The 22,757-nt window shown below is 38.3% G+C and overlaps 1 protein-coding gene across 2 annotated transcripts in view; it reads left to right on the top strand.

Annotated features, from left to right (window-relative positions):
* The first annotated feature begins 12,310 nt into the window (after nt 1-12,310).
* Nucleotides 12,311-22,757, top strand: part of MTHFD2L (methylenetetrahydrofolate dehydrogenase (NADP+ dependent) 2 like) — a 96,883-nt gene continuing 86,436 nt past the window's right edge. The window contains exons 1-2 of one of the 2 annotated variants that reach the window (XM_037035507.1): nt 12,497-12,732; nt 14,566-15,672. In XM_037035507.1, the coding sequence (XP_036891402.1) occupies nt 12,617-12,732; nt 14,566-14,638 (189 nt within the window). In that variant the 5' untranslated portion in view covers nt 12,497-12,616 and the 3' untranslated portion in view covers nt 14,639-15,672. Of the gene's footprint in view, nt 12,733-14,565; nt 15,673-22,757 lie in introns of those variants that run through there. The other variant, XM_037035506.1, reaches the window with a different exon arrangement.

Raw genomic sequence — 22,757 nt, forward strand, 5'->3', positions numbered from 1 at the left:
ATCTCTCCCCACCCCAACCACAGAAAAACTGTCTTCCACGAAACCAGTCCTGGGGGCCAAGAAGGCTGGGGACTGCTGAATTCATTACCCATTTATTAATATAGGCACCTAGTATGTGCTAAATAGTTATTAAATGTTAAAATCACTGTATTTGTAAATTCATAAATAAACCTAAAACTGTCTTCATTGTTACATGTTTTCAGGTATGATTCCCAAATTCACTCCTTTATTCACCATGCCAGTTAAAAACCTCAATAAAGAACGTTATGGGGATGTGATTTTATTCTCTTGTAGTTTTGGTGGCTAAGGGAGGGTTTCATTCCTACTCAGATACAGTACCAGAAAGGTATCCTATAAAACCAATCAATATAATAAAATCAGCTGTGTATATAAATAATGTTATAGTTACCAAAATCTAATAACCTCTAGATGATGAAGGAGATAAAACAATCGCAAGTACAGGGCAAACTATTCCTTGTATAGTTATTTGATAGTGTTATGAATAAAGTAGTAGATTTAAACCCCAAATCTCATCTTTGGTTGTGGTTCCAAAGAAAATAACCCTTTACAGTTTTTTTTCTGGGACCAAAGTAAGTATTTCCTTGAAGTTAATTGTTCAGTCTGAGGTTTTTTTGAACATCATGAAGTGGGAAAAAGAAGTCTTGCTTTGAAAGGGTTTCGCCTGTATGGAAGTTCCCGGAGGTAAGCGTGCGGAGATTCGAGGTGTGGCCGTGACCGCTTGACAGACCGCAGCTCGTCAACCCCAACTTGGGCGCATCCCAGTTGTGTGACTTTGCAAAAGTCACAGGGCCTCGGAGTCTGTACCTGTAAAATGAGAAGGACAAGAGTAATTCCCCTCATGCCCTTATACAGCTGCTGTAAAGGTTAAAGAAAGAAAAGATGATGATGTAATTCAATACCTATACCAGGAATACAATAATGTTTCAAATACACATTAACGTGTTTATTTTTTAATATTGCTGACATTCATGTTAACTATCTTCCCTCTACCCTCTCAGTCAGTTAAAACATATATTTGTGCCAAAAGGAGTTTCATAAAAGTACAGGTAATTCTACAAACAAGGCCCAAAACTTACTGTTTATTAGCCATTTTAATGTCCCCATATTGAAACACAGTACATTTTTGTTAGGTGGCAAGGTAAAACTGAGCTGAAATGTTTGTACGGTATTGTTTTTGTTGGCAATGCACCATAGCCTAATATGTAAATAATACAAAAACTGTTCTCTTTGTCTGAGATTTTTTCCTGTTAATAAATTCTTGTCCAAAATTATATTTTTCCTCTAATGACTTAAGTGGGGGCTGTTTAGTACAAGGAAGAAGGATCCTGCCCTCCCTGCAGTCTCCTTCTAGTTGTAATGACTTTAATAAGTCATTTAATAATGACTTTAGATTTTCCTGCCTAAGAGAGTTAGCGCTACCAAAGAAATATGAACAATCTAATGTGACTGCTAGATGTTAATAAAATTTTAGTATAAATTTTTTAGTTGAGTACTATTAACACTTCAAGGAAAGAGAGCTAATATAATTATGAATACTCTACATTATGAATAAATATTTATTTTATTTACCAAATAGTGGTTAAATTCTGTTTTATGTGTGATTACTCAAGTAACATTAACATGTAAATAAAAGCTCGGGGCAGTCCACCTGGGTGTTGACAGTGTTCTCGTCTGCAGACTGGGAGTGCTGCGACAGTGGCTCCTGTCCATTCTTCCCTTCTTTCTGTTCTTTCATTCAGCTTTTGTGCAATTTTCAAATTTTCTGTGATGAACATGTATAACTTTTGTAACCAAAAGTATAGATTCTATTTTTTAAAAAATATTCCATTCCTGGCTGGTGTAGCTCAGTGGACTGAGCACGGGCCTGCAAACCAGATGATCGCAGTTTGATTCCCAGTCAGGGCACATGCCTGGGTTGCAGGCCGGTTCCCAGCAGGGGACACACAAGAGGTGGCCATACATTGATGTTTCTCTCCCTCTCTCCTTCCCTTCCCCTCTAAAGATAAATACATAAAATCTTTAAAAAAAAATTCCAAAGTTGTGTTTGGAATGTGACTTGCAACATTTAGATGGAAGTCAAGATTGGGTCCACTTTTTAAATGCTCCAATGAAAGGAGCTTCATCCCTTCCGCAAATGACATTTTTATATTCTGTGTTGGTATGGCCAAAAAGAATTTTATCAAATTTTATTGCTAATTTTTACAGTTACATTAGTGAAACTTTTTACATGTATTGTTATTTTCTGTGCATGTACATCTATACATGACATGATATTCAAATCATTGCCAAGCTTTTGGGTTTATGGAGTATGGGTTCCCTCTAGTGGCCAAGTTAATTATGGAAAACCAAAGCGATTTGTATAAATGTACTCTTAGAAGCTCCTTGGTGACTGAAGGGTGTGGCTTATATCTAAGGAGAATCACCAAGGCTTAAACCTTGCACTTTAGCAATTTTAATTGAGGTGAATTTGCATACAATAAAATGTTCCCATTTTAAGTGTGCAATTTGATGAATTTTGATAAGTGTATAGATAATATACCCTACCACAATCAAAACCTAGAACACTTTCATCACCCCCAAAGGTTCTTTTGTACCCTTTGTCAGTTAGCCCCAGCTGACCAGCACAATGTGAAACAGCATGGAGAGAAAGGCCATTGTCCTTAATTTAGGGTCTTTCACTGTGAAGTGCAATGTTATTTGTGCGTTATTCATAGATGTCATTCATCAGCTTGATGAATACTTCTAGTTTTGTGAAAGTTTTTTTATTTTTATCATGAATAAATATTGAATTCTGTCTATCAAATACTTTTCTACATCTACTGAAATCCTCATAGTTTTTTTCTTCTTTAACGTCTTGCTATGGTGAATTACATTGACTAATTTTGAATGTTGAATCAGACTTACATTTCCAGGATAAACCCCACTTGTTCATGATATATTACCCTTTTAATATATTGCTTTATATTATTTACTATTATTTTGAAGATTTTGGTTATTATGTTATTGAAATATATAGATCTAGAGTTGTCTTTTCTTGTAATATTTTGGTATCATGGAAATGGTGGCTTTATAAAGAGAGTTGGAAAGTGTTACTTTCTCTTCTATTTTTGTAGAAATTTGTACAGGATTATTATTGTTGTTTTCTTAAATGTTTGAGAAAACTCATCAGTGAAGCTCACTAGGCTTGGAAATCCTTTTTTCAGATGTTATAAATACTAATTCATTTTTTAAAATTCTAGATAGAGTGATAAAATTTTAAATTTTTCTTGGGTTAGTTTTTGATAATTTATGTTTTTAAATAAACTTCTCTGTTTTTGTGATGTCAAGTATATTTCACTAAAACTTTTTGTATTATGCCCTGGATGGTGTGGCTCAATGGATTGAGCAGCAGTCTGCAAACCTAAGGGTCACTGGTTCAATTCCCAGACAGGGTACATGCCTGGGTTGCAGTCCGGGTCCCCAGTAGGGGGTGCATGAGAGACAACCACACATTGATGTTTTTCTCCCTCCTTTCCTCTCTCTAAAAATAAATACATAAAATATGTAAAAAATATTTACTTTCAATTTTTTTAATATTATTACTTTATCAACATTATAATGCCTTTAGTGTCTGTAGGGATAGCTCCTTTTTCATTGCTTATATTGGTAATTTGTGTCTTTGTGAGAGAGTTGGTTTTTGCCTTACCTACAATCTAATGAGTTAGCCTTCCACAGTTTCATGAAGACTTAGAGAAGACACAAGACTCCTAGGCAGAGACAAAGAAATTGGTTGTAGCAAAAGGAATTACCAAAAATGAGCAATCCAGAAAGAGTATGAAGAGAATAATTTCATATTCAATAGGATCAAAAAGTATAAAGTATTTGGAAATAAACCCAACCCAGGAAGATTTAAACACTAAAAACTGCAAAGCATTGCTGAAGAAAATCAAAGAAGACACAAATAAATAGAAATACATCCTGTGTTTATGGATTGGGAGACTTAATATTGCTAGGATGTCAGTACTATGGAGAGCAATCTACAGATTTAATGAAATCCCTATTAAAGAAAAAAATGGCTTTTTTTGCAGAAAAGCAGAAAAATCTACTCTAAAATTCATGTAGCATTTCAAGGGACCCTGAATAACCAAAAACAATCTTGAAAAAGAACGAAGTTGGAGGTCTCACACTTTCTGATTTCAAAACTTACTACGAAACCACAGCTACAAAAAGAGCATGGTTCCAGCATGCGGCAGACATGCAGAACACTGAAGTCGGATAGAGCTAGGAAATAAGCCCCTCACATGTATGGTCAAATCACATAGGACAGGAAAAAGTAGTTGCCAGAGTATTAGTATCATTGTTCCAGTTTCGTGAGCCCCGCATACCACAGAGGACATGGACGAGCAGACGAAGTCTGCATGTGTCGTGAGTGGGGCCCCAGAAGGGGAACTCTGAACTTAAGGCATCCATCGCTTTGAAGGCAAGCAGTAAGGAAGCATCCTCCTTGTACATAGGGAGATATTCCCTCGCCTCTCGAACTTATCGGCTTCATGAAGAGGCCTGAGAAACGGTTCAGATAATGATAGGAGATGATGTCTTTTGAATAGGTAGCCACACATCTACACATTAACATTAAAAACCTCTCCAAATACAAAAATATAATAATAAAAAACAATGGAGATTCCCAATGGCCAGTGAAAGTGGAGTCAAATGAAATGTACTCTTGGTGACAGTTACTATGACTGTGTATCTTTTGGTTCAAGTCAGTGTAGCATGGAAACACGGGTTTGAGCTGAGAGCGCAGAAGGGCCCTGCAAGTTCCGTGGAAGCGTCTCAGGGGCCAGGGAGAGAGTGTGAGCAAGACTAAATTAAACACGTAGGGACACTTGGGACCCACATCAGCTGAGAAAATTCTATTTCCTGTTTTTCTCAAACAACCTTTAAAGTAAGAGAGTGCACATCAGACTTTAAAATCAATTGTGCTATTTTAAAAAAGAAAAACATTTTTAAAGTTATAATGCTAGAATGTGAAGGAGACAATGAAAGAAGGATAAATGTACTAGGCTACGGAAAATAAGACAAATTCTGCCCCACAAGAGGAGAGCCAACATTTTCAAGCCTCTGGAAGAGTACCTTAAGCTTGTTAGGTGCTCAATAATCAAATAATTTATGAGAAGAAAGGGAAGAAGCTTTACGACCAGATAGGATAAAGAGAAAATTTTTATGTGAATATTTTTAAAAATTTCTAGTATGTACTTTCAGCACCAACTTAGAAGTTGCACCTAGATTTTCATTTCTGAGTAAGGAGTTAAATTGTAAGTTAGAAATTGGAAAAGACTAAATCAAAGAAACATTCCAGAAGCAAGGCAGAAACAGCGATATGCCATGTGTACATGGATTCACGTATATTGTTCTAAATCCTATCATTGTGCTAAAGTATTGAGAAATCTGTGGTCGTCTACATTCCTCTACATTAAAGTATTTTTCTCCTTCAGGATGCTTTTTGAGATTTTTCACGTAGAGCAATTTGCTTATAATATACTTTAGTATAGTTCTCTTTGTGTTTCTTGTGTTTGGGTTTCATTGAACTTTTTAGATTTGTAGGTTTACACTTCTCATCAAATTTAAAAAATGTTTTACTGTGATTTTTTCAAAAGCTGTTTGGTCCTTATGACCTCTCTTTTGAGAATACCAGTTATACTGTTTTTGGCAACTTGAACTCGTCCTAAGGCTCACTGATGCATTGTTATATTTTCAGCCTTTTTTTCTCTATAAATTTCTCTTTTGACTTTCTATTGTTTTCAAGTCCACTCATCTTGTTTCTGTTATGTCATTCTTCCAGTCTCTCATCCAGGAGAAGGAGCAGATTTATGCCTATATAAAAAGTTCATAGAAGAAAAAAGTGAAATCGCAGACAATGAGGAATGAATGGACCAGTAAAAAGTGNTAAGGCTCACTGATGCATTGTTATATTTTCAGCCTTTTTTCTCTATAAATTTCTCTTTTGACTTTCTATTGTTTTCAAGTCCACTCATCTTGTTTCTGTTATGTCATTCTTCCAGTCTCTCATGCAGGAGAAGGAGCAGATTTATGCCTATATAAAAAGTTCATAGAAGAAAAAAGTGAAATCGCAGACAATGAGGAATGAATGGACCAGTAAAAAGTGCTGCTGGTACAATTGTTATACCTTTATTTCCTCATTCAAGGATATGTTTTTAGTGATTTGAGAGAGAGAGAGAGAGAGAGAGAGGAAGTGACATCAATTTCTTGCCTCTCATGTGCCCTGACCTGGGATCAACCGCAAACTTTTGGTGTAAAGGATGATGCTCCAAGCAACTGAGCCACCTCGCGTGGTCTTACTTCGTCCTTAGCTTTGAGATTTTGAGAAATGGTGCCAGTGTTTTTGTAGAATGTCCCTTGATTTGGGTTTGTCTGATACTCCATTAGATACACATAGGTGGTAGGGATACCTCAGAAGTGACACTTCATTCTTCTCATTGATCCAATCAGGTGGTACGTGACTGTGATTTGTTCCTATATTGATGATGTTAACTTGATCACTAAGTCCTGGACACGTCTTCCAAGTTTCTCTACTGTAAAGTTTTTATTCTCTACCTTGTAATAAACAATAAATCTGCGCAGAGATTAGTCGAAGTTATATGAATATTCCATTCCTTAAAGTACACTGATGGTCCTTGTCTAAATTGAATTACTGCAAAGACAGTGATTGTTCCTTCTGCAATTATTGGTTAGCATTTTACTGTAAGGGTCTTTCCTTCTTCCTTTATTCATTCACTTCTGTCAGTATGGATCCATGTCTTCTAGTTGTATTTAATGGGATAGAATCCATTACTATCATTACTTATTTTGGTGCTCAGATTGTCCCGGATTTGGCCAGTGGGAGCTCCTTTGAGCTGGCTTCTGTGCCTGTCTTTCTTTGAGCACATTCTTACTTCCAGCACAAGATGGTCAAAGCTTACTCTCCCAGCCTTACTCACGGACTCAGCCATTTTGCAAAGGACCCCTGGTTCTTTTCAGTGGGTAGTAATATCGCAACCCAAAATCTGGGGGGTAGGTGTATGCATTGCAAATGAGGTGTCATTGTTCATGTCCTTTCAGAGGACAGTTTGGAAAATAGCCAATTCATATCATTCTTGCCTTCACCATTTTATATTTGTAGCTCCCAACAAAATCAACATATTTATTCCTTTGCTCAATTCTACAATACACATAAACTTGTTTCAGAATTACTATACCCACACACCTATTAACAATAAACCTAGTGACCTACTAAATCAAATTTAAGTTTTCTTTTTGTTCTTTTACTTTCAGACAGAGAGAAGTGAAATACTGTAGCTGAAAGTTACTTGGATTCTTTCTCTTCCACTTTTCTTTAATATAGTTGCTGGCCATTTGGTATACAGTGAAGTGTATTTGCTTCTGCTTGTTTCCAACTTTGAAGTTAAAAAATATCTTTGCTGATTTAACTTTTGACATTTTAATCATGATGTGCCTTGGTGTAGACCTCTTTGAGTTCATCTTTTTGGGGACTCTCTGTTCTTCCTTAATGTGATGTTTGTTTCCTTCACCAGGTTAGGGAAGTTCTTAACTGTTGCTTTTAAAAATAGGTTTGCTGTCCCTTTCTCCTTTCCTTCTCTTTCTGGGACCTCTGTGATTTGAATTTCAGAAGTTCCTTAATCTATCCTCATTTTTTAAATTATTTTTTCTTTTTGCTGTTCTGATTAGGTGGTTTCTGCTATCTTGTCTTTCAAACTGCTGATTTGATACTCTGTTTCATCTATTCTGTCCTTTATTCCATTTAATGTATTCTTCATTTCAGTGATTGTCCTCTTAATTTCTGACTGGTTCTTTTTTTATGTTTTCTATCTCAGTGTTGAAGTTCTCACCAAGTCCATCTATGCCTCTCCTGGGTTCACTGAGCACCCTTAGAGACAATATTTTGAACTCTTTACCTGATAGATTGCTTGTCTTTATTTCCTTCAGGTTTTTTTTTTCTGGGACTTTGTCATGGCTCTTTATGTGGGACATATTTCTCTGTATCCTCACTTTGGTGGGGTTTTTTTTCTGTGTTAGTATCTGTAGGTTAGGTGATACAGCAACCTCTCCTGGTCTTGAAGGAGTGAACTTGTGTAGGAGCTACTCCTTTGTAGACTGCATGCGATGGGTGTTTTGGCAAGCCAGGTGGAGCTAGAGCATGCATGAGCCACAGGGAAGCCTGGGAGGCAAGTCTTACTAGGGCCTATAGCTGTAGCTAGAGTGGCGACAGGTCCAAGAAAGTCTGAGGGCAAGCTGCAATGGGCTACCTTGGAAACCCGTTGGAGTTGTAGCTGGAGTGGGCTCAGGCCTTGCATAGTCCTGGGGGCAAGCTACACTGGGATCTGGAGCTGAAGTTGGAGCAGGTGCAAGCTGCAGAGGTTCCCAGAGGTAAGCTACTGGGGCTATAGTCAAAGTGGGTGTGGTCTGCAGGAGCTGTAACTAGGGTTGTTGCAAGCTGAGGGGAGTCCTGGGGACCAGTCACAAGCCTAGAAGCTAAAGCTGGAGCAGGCTTCAGGGAGATCTGTTTCTGTGTTGTCTCTCTCATTTGTTTTGCAGAAGAAATTCAGTTAGCCTTTAGTCCCTCTTCAGGGGGATTTGCTTTCTGTAGGTGTAAATTCCAAGCATTCCTGGGAGGACGTGAGTTCAGGGTCTTCCTTTGCCACCATCTTGTACTAGAAGCCTTTAATAATGAATTAATTAATTATTTGATATTAGCCACCTAAAGGGTGTGAGGTGGTGTGTCACCTGTGGTTTTGCTTTGCGTTTCACTAGTGATTAGTGTTGTTGAGGTATTGGCCAGAATGAAGCTTATGTTTTTAGCTAAAATTAGCTTAGAAAAGAAAAATATAAGAAAATCTGACTTATAGTTTTGAAAGCATATGTGATTGTTTTGGGTTATAGGGTCATAATCTTTCATATTCAATGTTTTGGGGAAAATCTCTTCTTCAAACGATTCCTTGAATCAGGTTGAAAAATATTACATGTCCTCTGTAATATTTTAGATTCATAAATCACTCTCTCTACATATATGTATATCTATATATCTATGTCTATCTATATCTCTCTCTATATATATAGATAAAGAGGGAGAGAGAGAAGGGAATCTTGCCATTAAACAACTAAAAATGGCAATATAAGACTTGTCCAGATATGACCCAAATTAGCCCTCAGGGGAGTTACAGTTCTGCAAGACAGATATCATTCAGAAACTTAGGGAAAATTTCTCATGGCACAACTCAGTGGACTGACATTAACTTCCCCATCTGCAAGAAGAGTATGCATAATGTTCTGCAGGGGTATTTTATTGATTGAAAAGAAAACCAAAATGTGTGAGAAAACTTATAGTCACCCACAACCTGGCAATAGCCTGCCATACACCTTTTCTGATCTACTTAAAATCTCTGGAAAAGGTTTAGCTACCACTCCATGTCTGTGGGCTGGGAGTACCAGCTCTGTCAAAATCTCCTTAAAGGTGACTCTTGCAATTCTTGGGCAGTTCATTGCATTCCTGCTGAGTCTAGGTCCAATTCATTCAATCACTCTTTTATTTATTCACACAACAGACATTTAGTGAGAACTTAAGTCTGTCCTATTGACTGGGACAGGCTCTGGAACAGACATTAAGATTAGGCAGTAGGTAGACTTTTTTTTTCTTTTTTTAATTTAAAATGTATTTTATTTTATTGCTTTCATCGTTAAAATGGAATAAAATTGTATTTTGGGCCTTAGTTTGAATTAAATAATCTTATCACACTTTTTTTAGAAAAAAAAAAGAATTATTTTTATTGTTGTTCAAGTACAGTTATCTCCATTTTCCGCTACCACTCCCCCCAGCCCACCCATCTCCCTCTCCCAGCCTCTCTCCTACCCCCTTTGGTTTTGTCCATGTGTCTTTTATATATATTCCTTGATGACCCTTCTCTTTTTTCCCCCTGTTATCCTCTCCCCTCTCCCCTCTGGTTACTGTCAGTTTGTTCTTTGTTTCAATGTCTCTGGTTATATTTTGCTTGCTTGTTTGCTTCATTGATTAGATTCCACTTATAAGTGAGATCCTATGGTATTTGTCTTTCACCACCCAGTTCATTTCACTTAGCATAGTAGCACAATTTACAATAGTCAATTTACAATTGCTGGAAGCAACCTAAGTGCCCATCAGTAAATGAATGAATAAAAACATATGGTGCATTTATACAATGGAATTCTACATAGCAGAGAGAAAAAAAGGAGCTCCTACCCTTTGCAATAGCATGTATGGAACTGGAGAGCATTATGCTAAGTAGGTAGACTTTCTGGTGGGTCCACCTTCAGATAACAGGCCAGTGGTCTTCCCTTACTTGATTTAGGCTCTTCCTTCAATGTGACTTTAACGAGTTACACAGAAACAGTGGGAGTTTATTTTATGTTGGGGTAGAATATAATGTTGGCTGTTCACTAGAAGGAAGTATATACTATTAATGTGTGAAGAGAGAGAAAGCAGGAGCTGGCAAGGCATTTGCATGAGACAAAGGATAAGGAAGAGCAATGATCAACACATCTTCCTATGAGACAGGAACCTATTCCTTGCAAGGCCAAATGATTTAAAAAGTTTGAACTGATGAAGCTGTGTTTTGAAATGTGGTGGTGTAAGTGGATTCCTTATAAACCTTAATTAAATACCCATTCTTTGCCCAGTACTATTTTAAGTATGGCAGAGGTGCCAAAGAAGTGGAGTATGTGGTACAGCACCTCACAGAGGGCATGTCTTCCTCCATCAAATGGAGAACACAGAATATTGTTCACTTCGCTTTACTGATAACTACTCCTGGGCAGGAGTCCCTCTTTCAGAACATTCTGGCTGCTGTCTGAGCCCAGTCAGACCACAATCACCAGGGACAAATATATAGCAAGAAAAAGTTAGGATAATTGGTTCCTTGTATTGAGAGACTGCATACCAGTGCTATTCAGAAGTATCTCATCAATTAAAAGGTGATATGTGAGGTTATTATAGGATTTTGGGAGGAGTGGAGTTTAAGTCAAATTTAAAAGAAACAGTATTTTGGTAGGCTCAAAGCAAAATGGGCTGTATGTAAAGGGACCAACATCAGGCTGAACTGCAAAGTGGGCCCAGGGGCCTCTTTCCTTGGAACTGATACAGTTAAGATAGATATGAACTGTGTCCAGAAATGCATCATCTGTACCCAGGCTGGAAATAAACTCTCTTCTTTGTGTCAAATTCACTTCGGCCATCCAGACAAGAATAGGATGTTTCATTCTTATTGATATGATTTTAAATAGGGAGTTTTCTGACAGTCAGTAATTTTAGAGAACAAAGGTTTAAGTAAGAAAGTTTTAAGTGGTCAAAGGGACTGTGATGACACTTCACAGCTGCAGCCTGACTTTGGGAGAAATACTGCTTCCTTTAACTTTGCAACTGGTTTTATCTCACTGGGTCTTGTCTGTTATCTGTTAAAAAACAAGAAAACTTGCTCAAAATGAATGGCTTATGCTAAGCCTCACATCATCGAAGAGTTAATTACATTTCAGCTCTACCAGAATTGGACTCTCAAACTAGTCAATCAGGAATTGCTCAATCAGCACTAGTTAGGTAATCTGCTTGATAGACCCTCACCACCCGCTAAAGGAAAGTAACTTTGCAATACTTTTTTGCCAGTATAACTCCCTTGTACATGTTCCCTTTTGCCTATATAAGAATTTTATCTTGCATAGCTCATTTTTTATCTGCTAAATTGGATGCTGCCTGATTCGAATAGACATTTGCTTAAATAAACGCATAAATTTTTTTTTAACATGGCTCGGTTTATCTTTTAAAATGTCCCAGTGTAACGAATGCTTAGTCAGATTTTTACTCTTTCAAAGGCATATTTTGCTTTCTCACTGCAAATTCACCACATAACAGCAGGTTTGGCTCTGTTAACTCGATTATAGACTCTGGAAAGCCATGGGCATTGGTCAGTTTTTTTCTTCCAAAAATGGAATACAGAAACCTTAAAGTCAAGGGCTTGTTCTGCCAGATCCCTCTCCTCCTTCCACACACTTTTGTTTCTTTCTCCAACTCCCAAGGTGTCCAAAGGTCGTACTCAGGAGTGAGAAACAAAAGAACCAGTCAAGTCCTTCAGCTTTAAATCAAATTCCACGTGGCCTTCCAAAGGCTGCGGTTTGGGAATTCCAGCTGGGGAGAAAGAGGGCGTGCTGCTTGAATTGATTGGTTTAGTTGCCTTCCCTGAGTCCTCCCTTCGGGGAGATCTGTGGCGTGTCGAGAAGCCAAGTCGGCAAGCTACACTCCAAGCTACCATTCTTCCAGATGCAATTGTCCATACATACGATGTCCAGCTTACCCCTGGACTCCCACCCCCGACTGCCCGAGGTCCCTTCAGCCCTGCCCCCGGCGCCGCGCGGGGAGTCTGGCTCCGGGCCCCGCCCCTCCCCGGCGCTCCGGAAACGGGCTGCGGGCGGGACCTGCCCTCCCATCGGGCCTAGTAGGGGTGGAACCCGGCCTCCAGCTGCTGGGACCGCAGCGGCAGGAGGGGAACCTCCGTCCGGAAGTCGGCGGTTCTGGGCTATGGCAGTTCCCGCACGCGGCTTCTCCCGGCTCCGCAGCCACCTGGGCCGAGTCCCGAGGCTGGGCGGGGGCGCGGCTGGCCCCACGTTCCGGGGCTTTCAGAGCAGCGGAGTGAGGTACGAGCTCTACCGGACGCTTGGTCTCCTGGGATCTGGGTGCTCGGGGTGTGAATCCAAGGCCTGTGGGAGGAGCGGCGGGAGTGCGAGCACTTGGCGCGAGCTCGGCCGGTGTATGTGAGGTTCAAGGCTCCAGGGTAGCCCCGTGGCGCAGCGGGGGCGAGGCCTCCCGCGGCTCGGAGCTGGGCCTAGTGGAGCACGCGGGCGGGTGCAGTTGCCCGAAGTCGGGCAACCTGGGTGTGCCGGGCCCTGAGCTCCGGGTCCAAAATGTTCCTTCTTCGCAGTTGGTGCAGTTGAGTGATTTAGGAAGACATTTCAGTCCCTCCGGAAAAGTGCCATAAAAACGCATCGTTTACTCGTTTCATTTTTTTTTCTGTTATTGTGATTCGTAAACAAAGGAGTGGGCGTTGTTTCAGATGGTTTATTAGCATTTGAATGACTCAATTCCTTTGTTGGTGGTAATACTGAGTGACGTCTTTTCCAGTTCTAAAATTCTTAATGATTTTACAAACTAAAATCAGACATTAATCTTGATTTCTCAGTCTTTTTCTATGTGGCACTACCGAACCTCTTCAACCTAAAATTGAAGTGTTGAATCTTTTCTTCACTGCATGTGTTTGCACCTCGTTGTTGGAAATTCAGAACAGTGCGGTTCTCACTCTTCTCCACGAGGGTGCCGCAGACGTTCACCCTTCAGTTACTGACTTGGACGTACTTGCAAACTCAAACCTAATAAGCTAAAAATATATTCCCTTGACCCAAAGCCAGTGAGTTCAGAAGAGATTCTGTTTTCAGACTTCCAGGGCTTCCAGTAATGTACTTTTTTACTGCCGTTTTACGTGGCCAGAGATGGTACCTAATCTTTTCGTATCTCCAATGCGCAGCACAATAGAAAGGAATGGACAGTAATGTGGAAATATAGTTACTGCTTATTTAATTTAAACTGATTAACTTCCCATTGTATGCATTTTACCTTAGTCTTGAGTAATTGAAATAAAGTTATTTCCCATAGGGTTTACTTGGGACTTCGTTTTTCGTGGCTGGGTCTTCCACAAGAATATGTGAGAAAATTACCGATTTAGAGTTCTGGTTGTGTAAGCTCTCGTGCTGTCGGGAAGAATTTGCCAGTTGGTTTGGAATTACCAACTTTATTACCTAGGAAAAGGAGACTCTGTAGAATTCTATAATTGGTACTGCAAAATAGAAGGCATTACTTGCTATAATTATTTCAGCTATTTATTTAGTTTTTTGAAATGCGTGTTGTTTTAGGGCTCCTTTCAGGGTGAGGACAACTTTTTCAAAGTGTGTAAGTTGATTAATTTATCTTTGTCATCTTGATATGAACAACCCTGTCGCCCTGGCCTCTTCTCCTACATTGAATGAGAGTCACAACAGGTACAGCCTGAGGATTTGGTTGTAGTCAGTTGATTGGTTATGGATGTGCCCCCGCTCCCCCCCGCGTGGATAATTCAGATATTTAAAAATTGATTTGTCTCTTCATAATTTAAAATAGTTGAGTGCAGCAGTTTTGGAAAGCTATTCTTAAAATCGATACGATCTGTTACTTTTGGATCTAGCTGCCTTCAGCCCCATATGGTGCAGATCGTAATTGTGTACCTGTAAATAATACTTCTGATTGTTTTAATTTTTTAAGGCAGCACTAATTAAGGGAGACTAGGGTGCTGTTTTTGATACCCTCTTGGCACTGAATACCATATATAAAGGTGAGGATGGCTGTGAGGTTGAGAAACCCCTGTGGACAGGGGTCTCTCTCTGGTGGGGAGGAATTCGGACAGTGTGTTGATGCTCATTGGTGTCTCTTTTCTCTTCTAGGACCAGCAGAGAGAAGAGATTCCATCTTCCAGAGGCCGCCACTGTCTGCCTCCCCACTTGTCCCCATCCGTAGTCATCATTTTTTTATCGTAGTATAGCGACACATTAGTTGTCTAGTTCTTCATTGAGAATGAGGTTTAAATCCAACATCTTTCCTATTGGCTAATTTTCAGTAAGAATAAATTACTTAAAATAACAACCGAATGTTTTAAAATAACAGATTTATTACAAGTTTCTGAGCCATATAAAGCCTTAAATGAATGATGAAAATGTATTTTTTATTATTTTTCATATTTTTAACTAATTAGATACCTGTAATCAGGGAATGTGTAATATTTTAGTGGAATTTTTTTGACAAGTGAAATTTCAAGTAATGGTGTTTCACAGAATTTGAAAGTTATAAAATCTTGAAGTATCATTTAGCATTTTTTTCTTAATGGTTTTTCCTTTAAGATTTGCAATGAGTTTTTCTTTCCTATTTATTTACTCATGAGAAATCAGCTCTTACTAATTCAAATAAAACATATTTCATGTCAACTAAATAAATTCTATTAGTTGCAGCTTATTGTTTCTTAAAATGAATTACCCAAACAGCCCAAAAGCTAAAAAATCTTGGTGACTGAATTGTTCCTCTTTTGCTTTGCTGTGTGAGGAGTTTACAGATCAAAGTGTCAGTGGGTTATAAACGTGGTTAGGCGTCCAGCCCTGTGCTTTTCGGTGTGTGGAGCCAGGCGGGAACCTTCCCTTCTGGAGGGCAGGTCACACACAGACCTCTTAAATGATGTCAGGCTCAGAGCAGATTTGCAAGTGTCCTGCATCGGGACTTCCCAAACCCTGCCTTAGACCATCCCCCTGAACTCATTTTCAGTAACTCAGTGTCTGTTCGAAATGTTTGTTCCATGTTTATTTTGTGCTCAGTGATTTCCTAAAATCATGAATTTGGCAGGATTTTTTTCCCTCCCGCTATGAGTTATTTGAGCGTTTGTAAAATTTTGTGTATTGACCTACAGCTTTTTATGGAAGCCTCACCTTTCTCTATGTCTCACTGCCAATGGCTTTGTAAATGTTGTAGGTAAACTAGCATTTTAAAACAATCCTACATTTTTATACTTAGTAAAAGGCACTGGTGTATGTTGTTTGAATAGTAATGTCTTATAAAGTAGGTAATTGAATTTAATAATTAAAATCAAATTTTATCACTAAGCCTGTTCGTTTTTCTTCAGATTCTCCCCTCTAGTACTCAGCGTTTCTGTCTGTGTAGAATTACATCATTAAAGATCCTTTTATCTTCTTGTAAGTCTGAAGGACCTAGACTTAATTTAGGGTCGTTACTGGAGTTGATTTCCCAGAGACTGAATTCAGTCAGTAGAGAGTTAGTCCAAAGAATTAGCAAAAGCAGTTTCTCGAAATCATGATTTGCTTTGCTGCCAAATATGATAGCATGGTTTTCCCATCCTAATGCCTTCCCTATTATAATGAAAATGAGACGTGATAGATAGCACACTACAGTTTTGGTTACTTGGCATTCTTAGGACATTTTCACTTTAACTTAAATGTTTCACCATTTAGTGCCTCCTATCTTAGTTTTGTGTCTTTGTCCCAGCTGTTAGAGATAAAATGCTCTAATTGTAATGTGTCCAAAAATTAAGTTTTCTGATTAAAATGGATTAATAGATGAGAAACAGGTTAATATCTCAGTTTTTGTTACTCAGCCGTGGGTTTAGTAATAGTTTAGCAATTTAATGGCTTCAATGTTTGTTTTTCAAATGCTTTGATGTTATACTGTCTTTTCATGTTAATGCCTTGATGGGATAATAAAAACACTAATAATCTTCTATGGCCACATACTCATGGAATTCCATGGAGTTCAGTGAAGATTTTTTAAATTATTTTGGCTTAGGGAGGATAAAGTTGTGGAGGGAGTTTAAAAGACATAGAAGCATGAAATTTGAACCGTCGATGAGTCGGATAAATTATTGATTAGTAATAAATGAGATTGGCTATTCAGTTCAATTTGGAACAGAAAAAAAAAACCCTAAAAGATAGAAAACTTCATGATCAGAACAGCATACAGTTCAAATCTAATTAGCTTCAAAGAACTCAGGTTTGAAAATTATCCAAGAAGGCTTATCCAGCTGCTCCACTTAATATTAATTATAAGCATTTTCCGTGTTGCCATTGTTTTGGTTAATATTTTATTGGCTGCATCATTGCATTAAGTCAGTTGGCTATAATATAACCTAGTCATTTTGCTATGGTTTATTGTCTAGTCCTGGGAACATATGAGATAATTTAGTCTCAGATTCAGGTCATGTCAACATCGTACCGTCTGGGTTTGTTCACTTAATGATCTGAATTCTGCCTGTGTATAATTATTCTCACGAATGTGCCTAAACCTAAAAGACTATCTGGAGATTCATAATTCTAAAGCAGGGACAAATACATACTCGTAAAACAGATGACCCCCCGCTCCCCCTTGTGGCTAGTTATGAATAACTTGGCAAGGAATATCATCTTCCCTTTAATCCAGTTGGGTTGTTGGAAAGTGAATTCTTACTCGTATTTAATGAACCGTGACCCTGCTGAGCACTTGGCTGATATTTTTCACATGCAGTATGTCCTGTCATCCCCACAACCACCGAGGGAAGCAGGCACTGTTACTGTTCCCAGTTAACAGATTGGGAGATTGAGGTGTAGAGAAATTAAATAATGTGTCCATACAATAAATAGTGAAGACAGGGCTTGAACATGCATGATCCGCCCAGGGCTTTGCTCTACAAGTGATTTACGATTCTTAACACCACTGTCACTTTTCCTGTTTTTGGAAACATTAGATCTGGTAGAACTTTGGTGAATCAAGAAAGATACTTTTACATATAAATATTAAAAATTAAATTGTTAGATTCCCTTAATGCAAGGTGTCTTTTAACACGGACTTCATGCATAGAATTTAGGGGATCCATAAGCTTAGATGGGAGGTCATTAGTCTCTAATAGATTTGGCATTTTCTTTCATTGGGAATGTTGACAACAAACCACAGTAATGGCAGCACCTGTGAGATTGCCCATGAGAACCACAGATATTTTAATGGCAGAGCTGATGCAGAGATCTCAAAGCCTCATACACAGGAGTCTCTGCTTGGGTACTGTGCTAGTTATTAGACCTGCCACTAGATCCTGGTATTTAATGCTTTTTTTTAAAAAAAAAGTTGTATGATAACAATTTCAGTAAAATTTATTTCCTAGTAAACCTATGTATTTTATATTAAACATTTAAAAGACTGCTCTGAGAAGCTCCCATAGAATTAAGCAGACTGTGCAAGGTTCTGGTGGCATAAAGCTTAGGTTAGCATCTAAGATTCTGAAGAAGCTGTATGCTGTTTAGGGATGTTCTGTCCCGAAAGAGGTTACAAAACTGAATAACAGAGTCATACATAATGAGACCTTGCTTTACTTTTTATTGCCTTACAAAAGGATAATTTCTGATAAAATTACTTTGAGGTGTAAGTAAAATATTTTTGATGTGCAATGAAATGTTTTTTTTTAAAGGTCAGAAACTTAATATTCTTAAGTATTCATTTACTTTAAAGACGTTCATTTACTGTGAAAGGCTCCCGAGTACTAGTGATTGCTTTCATCCCATGTGGCGTTTTCCTTAGTTCCCTGGGGTTTAATTTCTATTATATTGTTAGTTCTAACTCAAAATCTCCAAGTTGTGCACCAAGATACAAAGCAGTTAAAACTAGTTAGGACCTGAAGAGAAATTTGACTTGCTGATGATCGTATTAGGGTTTTTCATAAAACAGTTCTCATAAAACACTTGCAGCTCTAAAGCTGTCATTGAAAACAAGATTGAAACCTAGAAACAGACGCAAGACACCAAGTATTCAGAATGAATACGTTGTTAATCTTGTAGAATTTGGTGTTTTACTATTTACTGAAGGAGTATTTTGATACATGAGAAAAGTTGTAATTTTTATTTCTATTTACTACTTCATTTAAACACTTCATTTACTACTTCATTTAAACAGTGCTTTATTTAAACACTTCATTTAGTTCTAATAACTATAGATTGGGATGGTTACAGTTTATTTTTGGGAAGTATAGGTAAATAAACAAACTCATAGAAAAAACACTAAATGCTATGGACTTTCCTCTGGCCCCAAATTGCTCCTGGTTATCTGAATATGTCTCCATCTATAACAACTAGGGGAGGAGCCACTCTTGCAAATCAGCCAATCAGCTCTTAGTCAAATCCTTTTATGTAAAGTCAACAGAGAACATTCCCATTCTGTAGATGAGGAAATTACATGCCTTTGAGCACAGTTAAGTGACTGGTCCCACCTGGTGCATCAGGCCTGACACTCAGCACTTCTGGCTTGGGGTAAGTAGTAGTACACTGGGCCGCTCGGTACTCCTCTCCCTGACCCTCAAGATTTATTGCTACCTCAGGAACCCACATTGAGTTCTCCCCAGCAGTGTGGGGAGAAGAAAGTACTGAAAGGGCGAGCTCCTTGTCTTGCCTCTTTGGGGCTCACTTGCAGCATTTCAGCCTTTTCAGGAAATGTCATCTGAGCAAGTAACGCCAGGGTGTATTGTGTGGAAGATGTCGGAGGGGTCAACCTCACTGCGCTTTTAATGTCTGTTTAATGCCAATGTGCCTGTTTTTTTTTGTTAAACCAGCACATTTTTTAAGGCTGAAAAGAGACATTGAAGTAATGAAAATAACATCATGTAGAATATTTATTGACTAACAAATATAGTAGTGGATCTATAAAAGAGTTGTAGTTAGTTGAAACTACTTTCTAAATAAACATTTTAAAAGGTAATTTATATTATACATTAAGACTATAACATTTTTATCTTTATATTTTTTAAGTTATGTGAATATTAATTTTAACACATCAAATTCTCAGTATGTATTCATATATCTTTAATGTTTAAAATACAAACACCAAATTATAAAGGAAGGCAATGGAATTAAAACTCTAAATTTCAGGATAGTGTTTATAGGAGAGAATAGGGTTTTGAATAGGGGAAGGTTATACAGATGATTTCAGTGATTATAATCTTATTAAACTGGTAATATTGTATTATTTTTCCTTTACATATGTTTTATAGATATTTTGCATTTATTCACTTTTAATATAATTCAGGAAGGCCTATTTTGATAACATTGAAAAAGCGTTTTAAGATAGAATGATAAATATCCAGAATACTACCTACTTCACCTTTTTATTTTGCATATTTAACTTTAGCCACATGCATGCATATTTTAACAGTCATAATGATGAACCTACAATTTTCATTTCGTATGTTGACCTTGTACAGTGAATATTTTCATATATTACTCTTTAATTTCATTGGCTGCATAATTTTTAAAAAATGATATAAACAATTCAATTCTTTGGTAACTCCACAAACATTTCTAAACATGTAGAATGTGCACAAACTCTTAGGTGTAGGTTATGGGTATCATAATATAAACTGGCTGCCTTAGCCAGCTTAGAGTATAGTGGGGGAGACAGTATTTTTAACAAGGACTTAACATACCACAAAAGAGAGAGCAAGGAGCTGTGGGAGCTCGTGGCAAAGGCATCCCCAGGTGGAAGTGTCAGAGGACATTCCTGGAGGGCATTCTGAGCTGAGACGAGCAATATGTGGAAGTGAAGGGGAGCAGACTTGGTAGGGAGGTAAAGAGGTGAGAAGGAGGAGGAAGGGTGTTTCAAGTTGAGGGAATAGTGTATGCGAAGAGCCTGGCACAACTAAGTCGAAATGCAGCTGCATAGTGCGGGACTTGGTGAACTGTGTGTTCTTAGCAGTAAAGCTAAAGAAAGCTCATGCATGGGCTTAAAGCTACAGGAAACTCAGATTTGAGTTAAAACTCCCTATTCTCAGTTTTTCAGGTCAAGTGTTTTAGTCTAATTTGACTTCTGTTCTTTTTTCTCACACTTAACACCCAATCTCAGTAAATCTCAGTGGCTCCACCCTCAGTTTTAGAATCAGTGCTTGGCACCCTCACTATTCCCTGGGGTAACACAGGAGTGCCCCCACGTCCCCCTTGCTCCCAGAGACCATCCTCCACATTTTAAACAGTTATCACTGCATGATGAGCATTGGGTCATGCCACTCGGAATCTCCTAATCGTTCCTGTTTCACTCACAGTAAAATCCAACATCCATCTGAAGGCCTGAAGGGTCTTAGGTGATCTGACATGTTTACTTCTCTGACTTCATGCTCCTCGTGGCCCACTTTTTCTTTCCACTGCAGAAACTGGCCTCCTTGCTATTCATCGAGCATGCCAGACACGTTCTTGCCCGAGGTTCTTTGTACTTGCTGTGCACGTTCTTAGGCCTGGGATTCTTTTCTCCATGTAGCCACACTACATTCCCTCATTTCCTACATTCATGCTTGGATGTCATTTGGTTAATCAGAGAAATGGCACCCTAACCCCCTATATAAAATGGCAACTCCAGCCTCCAGATACCTCCTGTCCCTCCATTTTTCACACATGATATATATTAAATCAATTTTTACACATGGCATTGTATGTTAAATATTTGCTTTTAAAAAAATTTGCTGGGTCTCCTTTACAAGATGGTTTCCAGGAAATTAGACAGTTTGTTTTGTGCACTGTTTTTGCTCCTGGTGATAATGCCTCCTATATAGAAGGTCCTTAATACATATTTGCAAAATTAATAAATTATGGGCATGTAGTGAGAAGTTTAACCAGGAAATTGACATGAGTATATTTGGAAATTCACTGGCTGCAGTGTGGAAATGGATTGGCAGAGATGGAGACTTCAGCCAGGCAGAACTCGGAATCTTTATATTTCTGTAGTTGAATATTTGAATTCTTATATTTAACATTTTCAGAAATATGCATGTTGAAAGCCCTGGCTGGTGTAGCTCAGTGGATTGAGTGCGGGCCTGCGAATCACACAATCGAGGTTCAATTCCCAGTCAGGGCACATGTCTGGGTTGCATGTGCCATGCATGTGCCATGAGTCCCCAGCAGGGGACTCACGGGAGGCAACCATACATTGATATTTCTCTCTCCTTCCTTTCCCCTCTAAAGATAAATAAATTTAAAAAAATTAAAAAAGAGATTGTTAGAATCAAGATTAAAAAAAGAAATATGCATGTTGAAAAATCTCCTTTGTTTATGCACTAAGGACTATGTGAGCTAGATAATGTGTGTTTACCAGTTCTCCAGGATATGGACTGATGCAGACATCCTGTTATTGGGTCTCTACTTCCAGGCTTGTTGAGGCTCTGCAGTGACGGAGGAAATCAATGGGTTGGGCCAGCTGCTACTGAAAATGCTCAAAGTCCCTATCGCAATTGGGTGGCAGTCTTGTGGATATCTACCCATAACCATCAGCTAATTCAGGCACTATGTCAGCTGTAGTTAGCATCTCAGTGCAATAAGGGAAGCACTGTCATTCTCTCAGACCCCCACATACAGAGTGCAGTCAGATTTAATCTGCACACTGTCTCTTTGTAAGCCACGGATCAGTTTATGCCATTGTCGTCTCTGACATTCTCGGGGACTCACAAGTTGAAAGTGTCTAGGCTGTAATTATCCTGGATTATTTGCAGAGATGGTTTGTTTCACAACAGCTTGTGGACAGATTAATCTGTTGAACAGAGAATCAACTAATTCAGCAGTAGCATTGCTATTCATACTCTATCGAGTGCATAGGTGGTTTTGTGTTTTAAAATGTAAATGTATGGGATTGGCCAAGAAGTTCATTTAGTTTTTTCTGTAAAATAAAAGGCACTTTTCATTTATACCAATAACTTTATTGAACTGTATACTTTGAGTATATCAGCTATCTCCTGATTGGTATAACATTGATTGTTCTCAGTTAATGTCTGGATTTGATCGCTATCACACTGGCCTACCTGACTGTGGAGCATCATCCAGTGAGAAATCTCCCGCACGAAACTTCAAAAACTACTTTGACACATTCCATGTCCTGACACAAAGCTTTTTTTTTGACATAATGCCTCCATACAGTGCACAAATTTTTTTTGCATTTTAGTTGTATTTTTTTTACCTTTCTTAAAATTATAAACCATAATATGCTGAAAATGTTGCATATTTTCTTCCATCTTTAATATTAAAATGACTACACAAAAATTCAATTTTGATAAGTTTTAACTATACACAAATATGACCACTATCAC

The sequence above is a fragment of the Sturnira hondurensis genome, unplaced genomic scaffold (assembly GCF_014824575.4).
Source record: "Sturnira hondurensis isolate 20B ecotype Veracruz unplaced genomic scaffold, ASM1482457v3 Scaffold0022374, whole genome shotgun sequence".
In the NCBI taxonomy this organism is placed as follows: Eukaryota; Metazoa; Chordata; class Mammalia; order Chiroptera; family Phyllostomidae; genus Sturnira; species Sturnira hondurensis.